The sequence below is a fragment of the Epinephelus lanceolatus genome, chromosome 7 (assembly GCF_041903045.1).
Source record: "Epinephelus lanceolatus isolate andai-2023 chromosome 7, ASM4190304v1, whole genome shotgun sequence".
In the NCBI taxonomy this organism is placed as follows: Eukaryota; Metazoa; Chordata; class Actinopteri; order Perciformes; family Serranidae; genus Epinephelus; species Epinephelus lanceolatus.
Window position 1 is genome coordinate 34756607 of NC_135740.1, and position 19235 is coordinate 34775841.

The 19235-nt window shown below is 41.3% G+C and overlaps 1 protein-coding gene across 2 annotated transcripts in view; it reads right to left on the reverse strand.

Annotated features, from left to right (window-relative positions):
* slit3 (slit homolog 3 (Drosophila)) overlaps window positions 1–19235 on the reverse strand; it is a 356338-nt gene that overhangs the window by 80350 nt on the left and 256753 nt on the right. For both annotated transcript variants that reach the window (XM_033624492.2, XM_033624503.2), the window contains 6 exons: window positions 18972–19043; window positions 15029–15172; window positions 13103–13266; window positions 6792–6942; window positions 3095–3169; window positions 1446–1589 (listed from right to left, as the gene is read on the reverse strand). In XM_033624492.2, coding sequence (XP_033480383.2) covers window positions 1446–1589; window positions 3095–3169; window positions 6792–6942; window positions 13103–13266; window positions 15029–15172; window positions 18972–19043 — 750 coding nt within the window. The remainder of the gene's footprint in view (window positions 1–1445; window positions 1590–3094; window positions 3170–6791; window positions 6943–13102; window positions 13267–15028; window positions 15173–18971; window positions 19044–19235) is intronic.

Sequence of the window (19235 nt, forward strand, 5' to 3'; positions counted from 1 at the left end):
ATGAATATGTTGGCATCAGTGGCACCGCACTTAAGTGGCTTACTTCCTACTTAACTGATCAAAGCTTTTCAGTAATGATTGGTGACCTGTCCTCCTCGAGCACCTCTCTCTCCTGCGGGGTACCACAAGGGTCGATCCTCGGGCCTATTCTTTTCTCTCTTTACATGCTGCCGCTTGGTTCAATTATAGCGAAGCACGATCTGTCGTTCCACTGCTACGCGGACGACCTCCAAATTTATTTACTGTTGGGCCTAACGGGAAGCGGGGCACATAGGAGTTTGACTAATGCTATTGCCGACATTAAGCAGTAGTTGTCATCCAACTTCCTACATCTTAATGAAGACAAGACAGAGTGTATTGTGTTTGGGAAAACAGAAATGTCTAATTTCACAGCAATGAAACTCAGTCCAACGGTCAGAAATCTCGGGGTTACGTTCGACAGTAACTTCAAGTTCGACAAACAAATTGACACTGTGGTTAAAGTAAGCTTTTTTCAATTGCGCCTTCTGGCCAAGGTGAAGCCATTCCTAAATCGTGCTGACCTTGAAAAAGCTATTCATGCCTTCATTAGCTCAAGGCTAGATTATTGTAATGCACTTTATGTTGGCACTTCCCAGTCATCCATCAGTCGTTTGCAATTCGTGCAAAATGCAGCAGCCCGTCTTTTAACGAACACTCCTAGACGTGAGCACATCACTCCTGTCCTTTACTCTCTTCATTGGCTTCCTGTCCATTTTAGAATCGATTTTAAGATTTTAACATTCGTTTTTAAAGCTCTTAACGGACTTGCTCCACCCTATTTATCCGACCTTCTCACACCACAAGTCAGAAACAGAACACTAAGGTCGTCAAACCAGGGTCTGTTGGAGGTCCCAAGGTCCAATTACAAACATTGGGGTGACAGGGCTTTCTCGGTGGCCGCACCCAGACTGTGGAACAAGCTCCCCCCGACATGCGCACCATCACTGACCTAGGTCTTTTTAAATCAAAACTTGAAACCTTTCTTTTTAAGACGGCTTTTAACACTTAAGATTGTTATGACATGTTTATTTTGTGTTTTTTTATTGCTGTCTTTTACTGTTGTTCTTTTGCTGTTTTATTTTATTTTATTTTATTGTAAAGCACTTTGGTCACCCTCTGGGCTGTTTTAAAGGGCTATACAAATAAATTTTATTATTATTATTATTATTATTATTATTATTATTATTATTACATAGAGCTTTCTGTTTAAGGAAAAAATAAGTGTTTGCATATTTCAAATTCATTAGCATTACTGTTCTGCACAGTGATGGGAGGAACATTAAAACTTGTGGGGTGAGATGCAGCCTGCTTAATTACACAATTCTAACGTTCTTAACAAGCAGACCACTGCCTACATAAATATAATGTTAAACACACACACATACACACACGCACACACACACACTAATGTAAAGCAGACTTACAGAGTTTTGAGGCCACTCAGGCCTTTGAACATGCGTCCCTGCAGTCCAGTTAGCTTGTTCCCCGTCAGCAGCAGCTCCAAAACTCCACCTGCACCGTCAAATGCACCGTCACGAATGTCCCTCAGCTTGTTGTTGCTCAGGTTACTGCAGGAGAGACGAAGAAAGTTTTTCATATTGTGGCTTTTCTGCTTGTGTTTCTTATAAGTTCAGTCCACACAGGATGGCCTCTAAGGGCTTCCAGTATTACCATACATGCAAACACATGGACACTCACACACACACACACACACACACACACACACACACAATATTCCCACTTTAATTGCAATAATCAATCATGTCCCTTCAACTAATAAATGTTAACTCTTCTCTCCTTCATCTTAATGTCCTCATCTTGTCCAATAGATATTCTGATAACAGCTTACAGCCATCACTATAACTCTGTACACTATAAAGCAAACACACACACACGCCCGCACTCACACACATAAAAGAAAATGAGACAAGTGGTCACAGACAACTGAAAATGATTGCTATCTCTCTTCCTTGCACACAAAATGAGAAAAATGAAAATGGAAAGAGAGCGTTTGGCCACAGAGACAATAACCTGAGATGATAGCTATCACAACTACTGTAGCTTTCATTCATAGCTAGTTTTGGGTTTCCTCTTATCAGCTTTATGGGAGAGGAGAGGAGAGGAGAGGAGAGGAGAGGATGGACAATCAGAGTTAAAAGAAGAGATGATGGCAGACAAACTTAAGAGTTAAAAGATAAGTAGTAGATGCAAGGATAACAGAAAATGTGAGGCGAGGAGAGGAGGAGGAGGAGATGATGAAGAAGAGAGGGAAGGAACTGAAGGAAGAAATGGAAATGAGTGCTGGCCAATCTATATCGTCAGTGACACTGCTAGATGGTTAGCAATTTCCTCTCCAATAAATCAACTTCTGGTCTCTGCTCTGTCTTTCTCTATCTCGCTCTGACACACACACACACACACACACACACACACACACACAAACTTAGAGGAGGTTGTAGATAAGGAGTGACTGTAAATCTGAACCGAAGGCCCATCTTCCATTTCCATTTAATATTCGCTTCCTCCATACCTCCCACCTAACCTTCCTTACTCTCCAGCTCTCTTTTGTCCATCCCTTCCTCTCTTACTTGTCCTCAACCACTCCTCTTCCTCCTTCCTTAAATCATGTCTCTCTCATTTTCACTTCCGCCCTCTTTGCATGTATGTTTTTCACACTTTTCTCATGTTCATCCTTCTCTTCCTTGCTCCTTATCATCGTTTCTGTCCACCTTTCCTTCCCATCAACCTCTCTCTATCACCTTTCCTTCTTCCTTTCCTTTCTCATTCATAACTCCTTGCATTCCTTATTGTAAACCATCCACTGTTTTCCATCTGTTCTCATCCAGCTGTTCTTATTTCAGTCATTTTGTAATTGCAATGCTTTTCCTTCTTTCCTCTATCAGCAATATATAGAACAGGAAACTGAAAAAGAGCAACATCCAATAAGATTCCAGGTCTTCTTTACCTCCTTACAGATTTGGTAAAAGCATGCGTGGTTTAATGAATAAATGATGCAAAACCAAACATTAATGAGAAGCAAATGAGAGGTGCTTGTTAAAAAGAATATACATACATTTTCTTCAAGTTAGGGAGCTTCTTAAACGTCCCCGTGGCCTCCAACACGGCAATATCGTTGTCATTTAGCCGTCTACAGAGAGAAAAGTTAAAGAAAGTGAGTTAAATTTTAATTCTTTCTTTCAAACTGCTTTGAAGTCAACACACACGCATGACCACACACACACACACTCAAAAAAACAAAACAAAAAACAAGATCGAAAGAGAAAGGCCGCGAGTAAAGGGGGGAATGACCACATGAAGGTTAAGAGGCCTTTAGTGACTGTTGAAGTATGATGCGCCACAGAACCAGAGGAGGGAGGAGAAAATAATTAAACATATTGGAGAAGAGAAGACAAGAGCAATGAATCTTTTCTATGCAGTCATCAATACCCACGCTGCCCTAAGCCAAGAGAAAACAGTTTGAGAGATAGGAAGCTCGACATCTGCTTTATTGAGGTAATTTGTACTAAAAGTGTGCTGCTAAAAGGATGCTCTTTGTGTATGTGTGTGAGAGTGCGTGTATGTGTGTGTGTGTGTGTGTGTGTGTGTGTGTGAAAGACGCAGAGTGAGAGGAACTGGGGAAAGAAAGTGAAAGTTCAGCTGGAGGGGACACTTTCTAATGAGATACAGGGGGGACTTAAAAGATGGATCCACCTGGATGAAGCCAAACTTGAATAACATGTTGCAAAGTCCGAAAGAAATCGGTGGTGACGCTGCTGGGCTGACATGCTCATTGTAAATGTTTATATACATATAAGAATAAAGATAAAACATTTATTATCTCTTTAGGTTGTAATCTACAGTCCTCAGAATGTACGATTTTACTGAATGCAAATAATTCTGTTGAAGAAAACTGTGCTGTCTATGCAGCAGAAAGATGCACATTTTCTATTTTATTTAATTTATTTAACCTTTATTTAACCAGAAAAACCTCTTAAGATTAAATATCTCTTTTTCAAGAGTGTCCAAGTGAAGTTACAGACAGAGAACATAGAACACAAATACAGAATAAAAATGTACAGATCTAAAACAAGCAATATAAAACGCAAAGTGAGATTACTACAAAGAAAAGCCAAAAAGTATGTTAATTTATTCTAGACGTGAACAATAAAAACGCCAAAAACGGCAACTACGCACGATTACAAAGACCAGCTAAGACACACTGTGACATAGAAAACTGTGTATAAAATCCTGCAACAGTGCTTTGAAACGGCCGAGAGGAACCAAAGAGTGCAACTTTAATTCCCTCTGCAGGGGTTTCCACATATAAGGAGCTGTGTACATAAATGCTCGCTTACCAAACTCTGTATGAATCATCGGTACAGACAATAAAAACATGTTCTGAAAACGAAGCGCAAAGCCATTTTCAATTTCTTGCTCAATTAATACTTTTGAAATTGGTGGTATATGAGCAGAGAAACAGAAGAAAAGTACAGTGGCATTCACATTTACTCAAGAGGTAGAAAACCTACAACTACCAGAATGCACTGCGTCGCACCAGACCAATAAATGCTTAGTGCTGGTGGATGACATAACAATAACATAATAAAAATAATATTTTGTGTATAGCACTTATCTAAACAACAGGGCCTTGATGGCAAAAGCCATTGCATGCTTGTCAGTTTTAAAACAGGAAACAAATATGGTAACGGGCTGGTAAAAATTCATTTTGAATTACAGATAAAATATGTTTCTGAAAACATTTTAGGTGAGAAATGGGCTATGCAACAACAGAATCTTGGTTCATATTTGATCAACACTGCTTAGTTTTACTATTTCATCTCAGTTTTTTTGAGCCTCCATTTACCCAATACAGGAAACAGTGAAGTGCCTGCTTCATGTTCACAAATATATATGTATATATATATGCGATAAATAGGCAATACAGTAACAGAATCTTGGTTCATATTTGATCAGGACTGCTTAGTTTTTGAGAGTGTCTTTGTGTCTGCGGTGTCGGGCATACAAAAATGCAGAAGCACAATCTGTAGTTCAAGCCACAGCCCTAGAGCCAGCGAAAATCCTGAGAGATGAGCAAGGAGATTTGGGCGCCGGTAAGATGGAGAGAAGTTTACCATAGTTCATTTACACGTCCTACCCACACTGTTATGAGACAAAGCTGGCTGAAATCAGCGAAGTATCATTTTAATTCCTTTGTACTTATTGAACACTCTCAAGGCCGATGTCAAGGATTATTGTGGCTGGTGAGAAGAGTCGCAAATAAAGACAGAAAGATAGACAGAAGAGAGAAAGAGAGCAAAATATATAAGCCTTCAGCTCAGCCTCTCCTGATTTCCCCTGATAAGGCAGGTTACACAGGGCACAACTGGCGGCTTGTGTGTGTGTGTGTGTGTGTGTGTGTGTGTGTGGCCTTCAAAAACCCCACTGGTGGTTGTGTTCTTAAGGAAAAGGCAAGAGAAAGAGAGGGTTTTGAAAATATTTGAAAAACTTTGATCTGCCCTCTAACCAACCATAAAGGACAAAGTTTATGTTTTTGACATGAAGCACCCTGGGAACACAGAGGGAAGGAGGGAAGACTGGAGGGTTCACAGAGAGAAGCAGAGCCACAGAGAGAGCAAGAGAAAGAGGAACTGGGGGCTAATGGTCTGTGGGATACTGGCATTATTAGTTATCTAAAGTGGCAGCCACGGTTGAATTCACCATTATACAACTAATCTCCGTAAGCAACCTGCCTGCGTCTGCCCCAATGCTGCAGTGGTGCCGTATTCTGCAGCTATTCTCCATTAGCGGCACAAGCTCTACATCCTTCACCTACATTTTAAAGCTGTGAAGTGATTCAGCATTATTAGGTAAAACCTTGCCTCTGGCTGGATTCCTATTTCCTGTGTGGAAATATTAGCTTATTGAATATTCGATCAAGTGCAGGTGCTGAAAGTAAAATGGGGCTGGCTGATTTTAGGGGCAGCACACTTTTCTTGTGTTGCAGTTTTGGATCATAAATCCAGTTTTTGTTCTCAGTCGGTGTGTATTTTATGACTTAGAGGCTTTTTTTTTTATCTTTGACCTTTTAAATCACATCACAGACATTCAAAATTATGCTTTATTTTTCAATTATGAACACTTATATCATCGTAATTCCTCAGCATAATACATCACCTCCCTCATACATGCTGAGATGTTGATTTTGTGGAGCAGATTCTGAACACACGCCGACTTTTTAACCTTTTTCTCAATCAGATTATGGTATTCCTGTTGCGTGTTATCTGTTACTCCCTCTCCATTTTTCAGCGGTAAAATGAATGATCCATGGGACTGCTCAGTATTCTAGTGTGAGACCCTTCGCCAGACATGATGATGGCTCCTTTGGGACTTTGAGGGAGATGGAAAAGACTGTTGAGAGGCATTTTGGTCTGAGAGCTAAAAATGAAAAGTGACGTTCATGATACTGCTCTGAGAGAGGCGAGGAGACAGAGAGAGGAAGGCAGACGTGCGCGTGCATGGAATATGTGCATTTGTGCATGTCTTTGCATGTATGCCTGTGCCCACGCATGTATCCATGTGCATTTTGGTGTGTGCCTGAGAAAGTGAAAAACTTCCTGACAGCCCTGTGGCATGTTGAAGGATGTGTGGTGGTTTACAGTTTCAGGTTAGAGCAGTCTAACACATGGCGTTCAATCTGATATTTCATCATGTGTTCACATACAATATACAGCAAGTGTGCGTGTGTAAGAAGGAAACACTGGCTGACTTACAGGTCTGTGGTGTGTTCAGGGATGTGTGGAGGTAAACGGGTCAGTTTGAGATTGGAGCAGTCGACCACGGTGCCTTCGCAGCGACATCTCTCTGGACACACCAGGTCCTGGAAACACTCCCCGCTCAGACGACTACGGTAGTCCTCCTGACCTGCAGAGGAAAGAGGTAGGGAAAGTCCAAAGGGGAGAGAAAGTGAAACAGAAAAACAGGGAGGGAGGGAGGGAGGGCAGACAAAGGGTAGAGAGCAGGTAGAAAGGACAGAGAAGAAGAAAAGCCGGGTAAATTAGGTCAACAGAGGGACAAGGAGACAAAAGGCAAGAGGGGGAGAGAGATGGAGAGAGATGGAGGGCAAGAGAGAAAGACCAGAGACAGAAAGTTCTTCATGTTAAACTCTGTGGGTTTTAATTAAAACATTGTCCCATTTACATATGACCTGATTCTATATGCACCATATAATAAAGGATAACATTATCTCAAGAAATACACAACTGAAACTCTTGCCTCCACTGCCACATTATCAATCTCTGTCTAAAGTGTTTCTCGTTGGAGTTTAATTGTTTGGAAAATTCTAGTTTAGCTCTAATTTCAGCTGTCAAAGGTTGTAAAACATAAACACTCAACCAGTGAACTGCAATACATCAACGAGCTGTATCTATCTCATCTGTTTAAAAGAACAGGCTGCGTGCTGCAGTGCTGTACTACGGAGCATGCACAGGGCTGATGCAGTAAATCAAATTAACAAACAGATATCCATGTGGTTTTATGGAATCGTTTTGTTGATAAATGTGGTTTAACCCCGGATGTTTTTATTTAACAAGGTGAGCCAGAGACCACTTCTGTTATTCAGATATAATGTGAGCAGATATTATTTATGACCGCCACTGCCTGTGGAGTGGAGCTGCTTTACATCATGCAGCACTTGTATTTGTGCACTACGTATGCTCTTTATTGTTCTCACGGTTATCATTACCTCCCTCTCCCTTTCCAGCCTTGCTTGTCTATCTGTTCTCTGTCAATTTTGCCTTTTCTGTTTTTCACCACCCTGCTATCAGACTGCTCTTATATTGGCACAGACTGCGTCTTCTTTCAGTCTCTGTCTCCACTCTTTCCTGGCACACACCCTGGATGTCTCATACGCTTTCTGCTTGTCATTGTTGAAGATCTGAGACCACCGGTTGAGGGGGAATTTGCAATGAACAACCTTGATTTGAACTTAGTAAATGATCACTGCTCTTCAAATGGTGTCTATCTGTTGGGAGATTTGGCGGGTTAGCTCCTTTCAGTGGCAGAATATTTGCTATCGCTGGGCTGCTACAAACCCTAGTGGCTGGCAGGCTGACAAAAAGGACAGAGCGAGGGAGCGAGTCAGGGAAGAAAGGGAAAAGAGAGCAAAGAACTTTGGGTGGGAAGGTTTTTATATCTGCTAAGGAAAAGAGGGAAAGAATGAGAAAACCTGTTTAACAGTCTGAGCTTGAGTTTTTCTGCTTGAGCAGAAAAGGGCGGTCTGTACAGAGGTGGTGGGATCAGTCATGCTAACCACTAAAGCACTTGCGGTTATCTGACAGTGGAGGCAGGTGTACAGGTGCGGCCAAACCAGATTTTGCTGAGCAGGTGGGACAAAGTGTTGATAAACTGCAACCCAATCTCTAAAATAAAATGTTGGCATTGTCTATTTCTACAAACCAAGGATATTTCACTTTTTTTTTTTACATTTCCTACGGATCATATCAACATTTCTAAAGTGACAAAGTTCTGATAACACGAACATGAGCTGAGTTTCTTTAGGAAGAAGAGAGGATGGTGGATGGCGTGACACCTAGGCAAGATGGCCGCCAAACAGCAGACAGCAGTAGACTACTGTTTGTGACTGACTAACAACGAAAGCGGGTATTTTTAATGATACATCTGTACATTTCCAGCCGTTTGTTGCAACCAAACCATGTATTTTAATCCAAGCAATGATCTTTTCCTAACTTAAACCACCTGGCTTATGTCCTTAAACCTAAATGCATGTTAACCACAGTGCTGTCACAACATAAAATTGAAAATTGAAATGTAAAGAAACATAAAGTTTCAACATATCTGCCACATATTAAATGTAACATATCCATGGTTTGCAGAAGAGAACAGTGCCAACATTTATTCTGTCAAATGGTTGAGGGTTGTGAACATAAATTGCAGGAGCTAGGATGATGAAGGGGATAACCACAGCAGTCCAGAGTATTGTAACTTATATGGCTTATAATCAAACATTTTATTGTCTGTAACCTCTGTCACTGTCCTGCATTCACTACGGCCAAGACGTGTCCTGCTCTCTCAGTGTGTATTTTCGCAAGCATTGATATAAATTAGAATCGCAACAAAATTTTAAAATCACCTGAGTGAGAGTGCAATATCACCCCTCTTTCAAACTGTCTAGACATTGGAGGGCTTGCGAGACTCGCAGAGATGTAATACCTTTCAATCATCACTAATGATTCACTCGAGGTGTTTGGCAGTGAATTTATCTGCTGAGATTCTGCCCTCTGCCTGGATTTCTTTTCTTCTCATTTTGCTATGTTCGGAACATTTCTGGGTGTGTAGCCCTCAGCCAAAAAGTGTGCAGTTGGAGTACACACTTACAAAACAGTTGCTGACAGGTACCAGACCGAAATCATCATGCATCTAAGAGAAAGCTATGTAAACTGCGGACACAGTACCAAAAGAAACCACCAAAAAATGCAAATATAGTGTGATGAAAAGCCAAGCAGGCAAAGCTCTTTTAAAAAAGAGAGTGAATCTGGGATTGGCTTTCTCCTCCTGGCAAGTGCTGACGGAGAGGATGGGGATGAAGAGTGACGTGGAATTAACCTGTTTCCTGCTGGACAGGGGCGTTCTGGCGGTTAGCTTAGTTAGCCTGCCAAAGTATTGTTTTTACATTTCAACAAATGTAACGTTCCTACAGTAGTGCAGCAGTGTACGTAGAGGCAGTGTAGGGAGACGGGGCCAGATTTGAATGTTGTATTTACAAATAATAAACAGTAATTTTTGCACAGTTTCCTGAAATCAGATTGAACCAGAAGCGAAAACATCTAGTCCTGCTCTACACTGAAATGAAAGTGAAACAAAATCTGGTGTGACTGCACTTTAACAAGCATTTGAGGCCCTATGAAGACATACCAATATTTGTCACAGGAAAAGTTGAGCATTTATGGCTGATATGGTTGTTAAGAAGCACTTAACTTATTAATAATTATAACTGACTGAAATATTCTGATGTTAGATTACTTTTCTAGTTCTGTTTATTTCAACCACAGTTAGAGTCCCATGTATCCAAAGCCCTACACATAAATGCAAACAAACAGAAGTATGAATAATTTTTTAGCTCCAAGGCGTGTGATTGGCTGGGAGAGGCAGGTGGGTGTGTGCTGGGCGGTCCCTGGCGCTTGACGGAACCATGTGATGCCACAGTAGGCGGGGCCACATGGTTAGATCAAGCACAAGAGACAGCTGCACGAACCAATCAGAATGCAGGTCCACACAGGAGGAGGAAGGTGGGGCAACAGAGAGCTGCACCAATCAGTCAGGGGGGCAGGGTCCATACAGGATAGGAGAGGCAACAGACAGCTGCAGATCCACACAGGAAGGGGACGGGACCAGAGAACTGCCCACCACATAGCGAAATATGTCCACACAGGTCCAGAGAAGAAGAGGAGATGCAAGGAGAGGCATGGGACTGCAGACAGCAAGGGCTGAAGCAAAGAGGACCGCCACAATCAGCTTTAGGAGCATTTCTAATCTAGTTACGTCGATTAGCTCCATGGGCAGAGCACTAACATTAGGGGCCTGCTTACCACTGAGACCTTCCATGCTAAAAATATACCACATGTGCTCATGATACTGCAAAGCACTTTGGATAAAAGCCCTCACCATTTAATAGTATTGGTTATGCTGTTTATTGTGTGCCCAGTTTAGGCTGGGATATATCATTTCAGGGAACAGGAGGGGTGGAAATCTCATGTGTGACGCTATTTTGGCCAGACTTGACAGGCCGTTACCTTACAAGGAAGGTCGTCAGCCTATTAGGCTCACCTGAGTTCTTAGGATACAAAAGCTAGGCCATGTGTTTAATCTTTCTGTCTGCCTTCCTACAGAACAGCTGACACACATCTATGCATTGCTGATATTTGTGTTCATTGTTGTTTAATAAATTAAGTAAAACCTTGCATGGACTCCCTCCTTGACACATTCTCTGAGCCAGTTTGTGACACATCACTACACATCACCCTTTTCCACCATAGCCTTGTTTCCACCAAGTAGTCCAGTTAAGTCCAGTTCAGTTTGTACCACACTGTAATGGTCACTGTTGGGTTTTCATAGTCAAAAGTTGTGAATGGTACCAATTCAACCATCCCATTCTGTATTGTTTTTTGTAACACCTCTGTTGAGGCACCTAGCACACTGATGCGATACCAGAAGGTGGAGCTAGAAACACTGCAGACTGTCAATTGGTCAAGAGAGAACCATCCCTCTTGCTCTACAAAGCCTCAGTGCACAAGGCTGCTATTTTTTGATATCTCATCGACTTTGATGGACTCTTAACACTCCAGCCTGTTCTTTTGTTCTTCTCAAAATATTGGCTTGCACGATCAGCATGATGCATACGTCCCTTGAATCGCCCCTGAAGAGAAAATACAGCGAGGGCTGGATGGAGCAGTGACAAAGCTATCCAGTATCTACTTTGCCTACTTTTAAAAGTACTGTCTGCAGAGAAAAAACTCAGCGGATGTAGATTTTAGGTACGTCTGTACGGGTTTCGTACTGGCTTAAAGGGTACTATACCGAAAGTGGTTGGTGGAAACGCAGCTCATTTAAGCTCTGGTTCTTGAACTAGTTCTTGGAATCTTGGTGTTATCTAGCGATACAGCCCTTGTTTCTAGCAGAACCATTGTAATCAAGGATTCGTCCTCTGACAATGGCGTTGACCAATGTACAACGGAACTAAACAGTAGTAGCAAGACGGTGGACTGTGTTCTTTACCTGCAAGCTTTTGTTCTGTTATTACAGATATTAGCTTATATCCTACTCCAGAAAAACAGCATGGACCAACTATTAATAATAAAACACACAGAAGACTATTACGTGCAAGATTCAATCCTGTCTTTCCAAGATGTAGAATATGACACGCCCAATTATGTCATCAAAATTCACACTACAGTTTAAGGGATTCCAGCTAGGAAACAACTTTTTGGGTTTGGTCAAAATGCTCATAACAGTCCAAATTAGCCTCACAAACTGGAACAGAATCTGTTTCTTGTTGGTGGAAAAGGGGTATAAATGGTCAGTCTTACAGGTACTAATGAAACTAAGTTGACTGTGAAGGAAACAATTGTTTTAGTAAAATGTAAAATCTTTTTTTTTTTTTTTTGTCAAATATTTTGTGCTTTCTGTTCCATCTGCTGCTGCATTTTTTTGTTAAGCTTTTTCCAGATAAAACAAAACATCCCTGACAGAAAGTGATTTCTCGATAACATACCTGCTGTTGTACAAAGCACTTTGTTGGTTATTGTGAAATAAACATAGGATACATTTAAATCATAACAATGCTGTTGCTCATATAGTCAAATTAAAAGCCAAATCTATTACGTGATCGTCTTTTCTGAGCACAATCCCATTCAGTTTAAGGTTAAAGTGACTGTTGGAACTGAAACAGTTGACAGTGGTCCCCTAGTCTGCTGCATAGTAAACCAAGGATTTGCTTATAACCATTGTTCTCACACAGTTCATATAGTTTGTTTCCAGTGATCCATAAAAAAGGCATTATGTTTAAGACAGAGAAAACAACATGAGGAGCCACCGCAGAGAGATACTGAGGATGTGAAGTGTAAACAGCCTCACACACACACACACACACACACACACACACACACACACACACTCATTCGCACGCTTACACAAGTGGGCGATCACAGTCTATGGCCAGTCCCTGCTGAGTTAGTTATTGTGCTGCTTCAGTATACTGAATTGGTCTGTGTTGTAATTAGTGAGACCCACGGCTCGTATCAAAGGAAATAACAGTAATAAAATACTACCAGAGAGAGACACAGAGACTGTATGTGAATGTTTGTGTGTGTGTATGTTTCAGTAAACGCACATCAGTATCTAATTGCACACATAAACCAACATGTGTGTTTTTAAATCTCCATGTTTTACTTCTTCATCTTGACACTGAACCTTTCATCTGATTAATATGAGTCTACATTCATCTTCAGAGGTGAATCCCTGCATGTTTACTGTGTGTGTTAATTGTCTGTGTGAACTCTTTTCCTACCTGTGCACCTGAACTTCTTGCCTTTAACCTGGCTGATGCGCTTGTTAGCCAGCCGTCTGGGGTGGCTGCAGCGTGCGCCACTGGTCTCAATTGGGTTGTCAAACAGGTAGTCTGCCAGCCACTTCAGGTGACAGTCACACATAAAGGGATTCTGGGCCAGATGACTGAAAAAGAGAGGGGACAGAGAGGAGGGAAGAAGATGGGTTTGTCACAGGACAAGGAAAGAGGAGGACCTCACAGTTACTACATTTATTGACCGATACAAAACATTCCTGGTTCAACAGAAACCCATCAAGGCTTTTACATTTGTTGCTCTGCACTGCCAATGCCATCTCATCACTACTCGTCATATTTTGACGCATGGGCAGAAGCAATGCCAGGGACAGCCTTTTGTGTTGTATCTTGATGCAGGGATCAGGGGTTAGCTTTCTACTTGGTCAGGGATAGGAAGATTTTGCGTTTGTTGTCAGTTAGGTCAGTCGACACGTGACTACTGTTGTGACAAAATAAGTCAACGTTGCCTTTTATTTTCACACAGGACACAAACACTGGTCTCCTGGGTCAAAGTCCGGTGCTCTTTCGATACATCTACCTCCTACTCTACCCGCCCTCAGTGGACTTTCATGCTCTATTTACTACATCTGTTGCTCTGAATGTCTAATAATAATGCAGATGGGTTTACATTCGAGTTGGTTCAAAGCCTGGGTGCATTATGCATCCGTATCTTTGCCAAGGGCTATTGACCAAGCTGCATTTTTTTTGATGCCCTGGAAGTGAGACCTGGCTGAAACGGCTGGTGTGGAATCTTTCTTTTAGCATAGAGGAGGTGACGTATTTCAAACGCATTCGTACTCCCAGGTCGTCAAACACAGACATCTGATATCAACTCAGAGGCCACCCTTTAGCATCTATGAGATGCACAGCTGTCTCCAGGGTGAAACACATTACACATGTTTAACATTGCGAAATGGTGGCGGTTAGACTACTTGGTTAGATTTAGACAAAAAAATCATGGTTTGGGTTCAAATAAGTCCATTTGTTATGGGGTTAGGGTTCAACGTTACGTAGCAAAGAGATTAATACATGATGTATTGTGTGTAAGTTATGTATGTTAAATAAGACAGTGCTGACTTTTGGTTTCACATGGGACATGAGCTGCAGTCTCCTGGGTGAAAGTCCTGTGTTTGACCAATCCTACCACCCTGACCACCTTACACAAACTTTGTCACTCTTTATATAAGGTGCTTTGAGTGTCTAATATTGCTGCTGATGGGTTTACGTTGTAGTTAGTTGAATGCCTGTTACGTCACATAAAGAAGCTAAAGAGAACTTTGTGCATCTGTATCAGACAGTGAGGGGTTGCGTTAATATTTGACGACCTGGGAGTGAGACCAGGCTGGTGTTTTAAGTTTTGAGCAGCAGAAACAGTGATTAGAATAAAGAGCCTGTACTGTTAACATGATCACCAACAGCTTTCAGAGCTCTACTTACAGATACTTTGACTTAACTAAAGGAAAACTTTAGCAAAGGAAATGATGAAGTATACTAAACATGACAGTGGTAAATGTGTTTTAAGTATGTTGGCCTCTTTCCCCTGTCTGTCTCAATAATCACATTTAAACATCAATGTATTACTTTATGGGATAAAAAGAGGGCTAGAAGTCACCATTAAATTCATTACCTAAATCATCCTGATTAATCGTTGAGTCTATGAAATGTTTAAGAAATATTGGTCTTTAATTTGCTTCTTTTGTCCAACTAACAGTCCAAAACCTTCAGATACTCAATTACCTGTCACATATGACAGATGAAAGAAAAATTCTGGATGAATAACGAGTGAAACAATAAATTGCTTATCAGAATAGTATGCTGGTTAATTTTCTGTCTATCCTGGGGTCCATGAAAAACTGACTCTACTCTACTCACAGAGTCTTGATGGAGCGCAGCGGGGCAAATAGTCCTTTGCTGATGGTCTGCAGCTTGTTGTCGTACAGCGACAGCAGGTTGAGGTTCTGCAGGTCTTGGAAGGTGTTCACTCTCAAACAGTTAATTTTGTTGGCATTCAGCAGCCTGAAACACAAGCGAGAGACATTTGTTATTTATCTGTATTTGTTTTACTTATTTAGCTTTATTATCTCAACACAAACAAAAGATAAGAACATGCAGATAATGAGATAATTTATTTTTCTCAGATTCATCTCTACTGCCAAAACACTACTTTTCTCCCCAGTCTTTTTCTTCTCCTCCTCCTCCCTGTTTCTCCTCCTTGTCCCTCCCTATAGCCTCTCCTACCCTCTCCACAGTCATGATAATATTTTTTCTGGCTGTGACACATAAATCTGAAAATTGCGGTTTTATATATTTTCACTTTCACTTCTGGAGCACTTTCTGGGCAAATCTACCGTTGGGTGGGAGTGTTATATCTTGTTTTGATGGGAGAGACAGATGGCAACAGGGGGAAAAGGAAAGAGGAAGAGAAGAGGTAGAAGTATGGAGATGGGATGGAGGAAATAGTGGCGAGACACAGCGAAGGGCCAGGTGAAAAATGTAATTCTGAGTGACACAAATATACAATTAAGTGAAAGAGGCTGGCAGCCAACATGGAGGATAGAGAAAAAGGGAAATGAGAAATGTGATAGAGGGATTAGGTAAATGACAGGAAAGGTTTGCACCTCCACCCTTTCCTCCATCTCGCTCTTCCAAACCTACACTTCATTAGCTAATACGGCCAAGCTGACTGCTTCTTCCCTGTACTTTCTTTCTTTCCTCCACTTCCTGTCTGTCTCTTCCTTGATCTTTTTGCTCTTTTATCACACAAACACTCTTCTCTTTCATTCTTTGTCCCTCTCACACTCTCCTACTCTTCTTTCTTTGTCAGACAGGTGACTAACTCGGCGCTTGGTACAGCAGCTCAGCTTAATCATCTCAAGTCATCCTAACGAGCGTCTATACTGGCACCAACTCGCTTATACATACACTCACAGGCAGATACACGCACACACACACACACGCTGCTCTGCGACATATCCACGCCTCATTAGGCAGCTCACAGGGGGAACTAATTACTTGAAACTGCACCAGTAAAACAAAGCAGCACAGACAATATAAACAGCAGACCAGTAGCTATACAAACCAATAAACACATCTTTGTCATGGAAGGTTGACATGCTGCTTGATACACCAGTGAAAGTTAATATATAATTTATAATTATTATACTATAGTAATAACAACAGCATCTTGAAATTCCTGACAAACTGACCGACGTTTTTGGAAGTCTGTCAGCGGCTAAATATTAAAAGAAATATTCCCTCCGAACGCCTGCTGAGTGAGCGCCAACACCCGCAGGCAGTGTCTTTGTGGGATTGACCAATGATATGGCAAGACATGAATATTCACTAGACACTCAGTACTTTATTTATTCATCGATTGAAGCAGTCACAAATGCACAGAAGCACTCCTGAATTATTCTATTAAGGGATCACATGTGCATGTAAAAACAAATACAAAGCATTCTGTGTTTCAGTGTTTACCATCCTCATGACAAGGTGTGAGGGAAATGCTTGTTCAATCAGGGGACGCTAAATGTTAATGATGTCACCTTACATTTACACATTTCATCTCTCTTTCTGGGTTTCTTCACTCTCTTTTCTTATCTTCATATGTTTCTTCATGTCTGTCTTCTTCCTTATGTCCATGTCTTTTTTCCATCTTTCCCCTCTCCATCCATCCATCCATTATTTTATCTGTCCATCCACCTCCCTCCCCCTTCTTTCTCTCAGTGTCTGACTATGCACCATGCATCCCAATGATCCACCTAAGCCCGCAAAAGGTGTTTGTGGGTTAGATTCACTCATCCTCATTCTCTTTGCTTCGCTTCACTTTACGATGGAAAAGCCCAGAACATTAGCTGTTTCTGCAGTGGACTGCGGCATTCGCAAGGACCATATGCCACATACAGTACCAATGTAGCCGTAACAGGAGTCCGATTCTTTTTACTGCATGCTGAACCGCCGCTGCAGTTTGAACCTGTGCCTGTGAGGAATTATTCACCATTAATAGTTTCACTCCCAGTAAATGTTTAGAAGAAGTATGGGAGATTACAGTTTTTATTGCAGTGCATCAATTTGGTTCATGTTGATTATTTAAGAGAGACTTTCCTGTATACACACACACACTCACACTCTCACACACGATGCAGGACAGATGGAGGGTTAATGCAGGAAGAGGGGATTCTACTATAGCTGTCGCTGTGCAATAACGATGATTACCAAGATTTGCTCTTCCTCATAAAATTACCACCACACTGTATATTGAAGCACATTAAATTGGCCTTAGCTGTGATTATGATACAAAGGTAATGTATTTTAGATATGACTCTCGAAAGCCAAGCCACTAAATCATCTTAATCAGGGAAAATTAAGAACAACACTAACACAAATAAAGCCACAACTACTTACCATTATGATGCTCCAATTGGAATCAACATAGTGGCGAGGTTATCTTATTAGCATGCAGTGTTTGTAAAGAAAGCATGTCTAGCAAGAGACAATTGTTTTGTCTGTGGAACTTGTGAGTTAAAATGGAGCCAATTTTTGGGTCACCTTTAAGTTCCCAGCTTCACATTAGCAAAGGAAAACTCCTCTAGCTGCTAGGCTAATTTATGCAATGTAAAATGGCATAGGCATGTGCTAATAAGGTTAGCATGCAGTATTTGTGAAGAAACTTGTCTAGCAAAAGACAACTGTTCCCTCTGTGAAACTTGTGACTTATAATGGAGCTAAATTTTGTAGGGTTACCCTGAATGCCTCTTTTATTCCCAGCTTCATATTAGTAGAGGAAAACTCTTCTAGCTGCAAGGCTAATTTATGTAATGTAAAACGTCATAGGCATATGCTAGTAAGGTTAGCATGCAGTCTTTTCTGGGGATAACGTGCTAGCAAAAGACAATCGTTTTGTCTGTGAACCTTGTGAGTTATAATGGAGCTGGGTTTTGTACTTTTCTTAAATGTTGTTGCCATTATGCTATGTTTTATGTGGTTTAGGTGTGTTACTTGAATCAATAAAAACTTACACAGGGTTCCCACAATCCTTAAAACATCTTAAAAGGCACTGAATATCATTAATCTGAAAATAAAGCCTTAACTGGTATTAAATTGTCTTAAACTTATCTTTCAAAAATCTTAATAAAGCTCAGACATAGGAAATGCCATTTTTCCTGGCCGTCCAACTCCAGCTTCCTCCCACAGTGCAAAGACATGCAGGTTAATTGATAACTCTAAATTGTCCGTAGGTGTGAATGTGAGTGTGAATGGTTGTCTGTCTCTATGTGTCAGCCCTGTGATAGTCTGGCGACCTGTCCAGGGTGTACCCTGCCTCTCGCCCAATGTCAGCTGGATAGGCTCCAGCCCCCCCCGCGACCCCTAACAGGATGAGCCATTATGGAAATTAATGAATAAATGAATAATTCACTTCTGATTTAACATGAGGATGCTAGTAGTTTTCCATCTCACTTTTTATATATTTTCACAAACACTGACTGATATTTTTTCTACTGTCAGTGATGCCACACAGCAGTCATGTTCCTTGCTGATAAATCACCTATAATAAGGGTCTTTGACTGTGTAGGCTGTTCTTTTATTTTACATCTCACATGCTCACTGGTTGCCACTTGGTCCACTTTCTGAAGGAAATTGTAGCTCTACATTTTTCCATCACAAATCCACAACAATACAGGCCTTCCTGTGTAATTCATCCCATATTTGAGTGTCTTTTGTTTTCTGAATAATGTATTTCATTGTTTTCTGGAGGGACCACACACACATACACACAGGTACACACGTAACAACAGACCACACAGACAGTACTTACAGTAGCTGCAGGGAAACCAGTCCATCAAACAATCCCTTGGGCAGCTCTGTGATCTTGTTTCCGTACAACACCCTGCACAGGACAGTCAAAACAACATCATTTAGGCTACAGTGTTTACAAGGCTGTCCAAACACAATGAGACTTATGCGGTCTGAGGCCGGCTGTGAGGCACAGTAAACACTTCTTTTGTGGACATTGTTCCCACTTAAATCCGCCACAAGAGATTTTTTATTTTAATGTTTAAATTACTGTGATGAGGAGCGG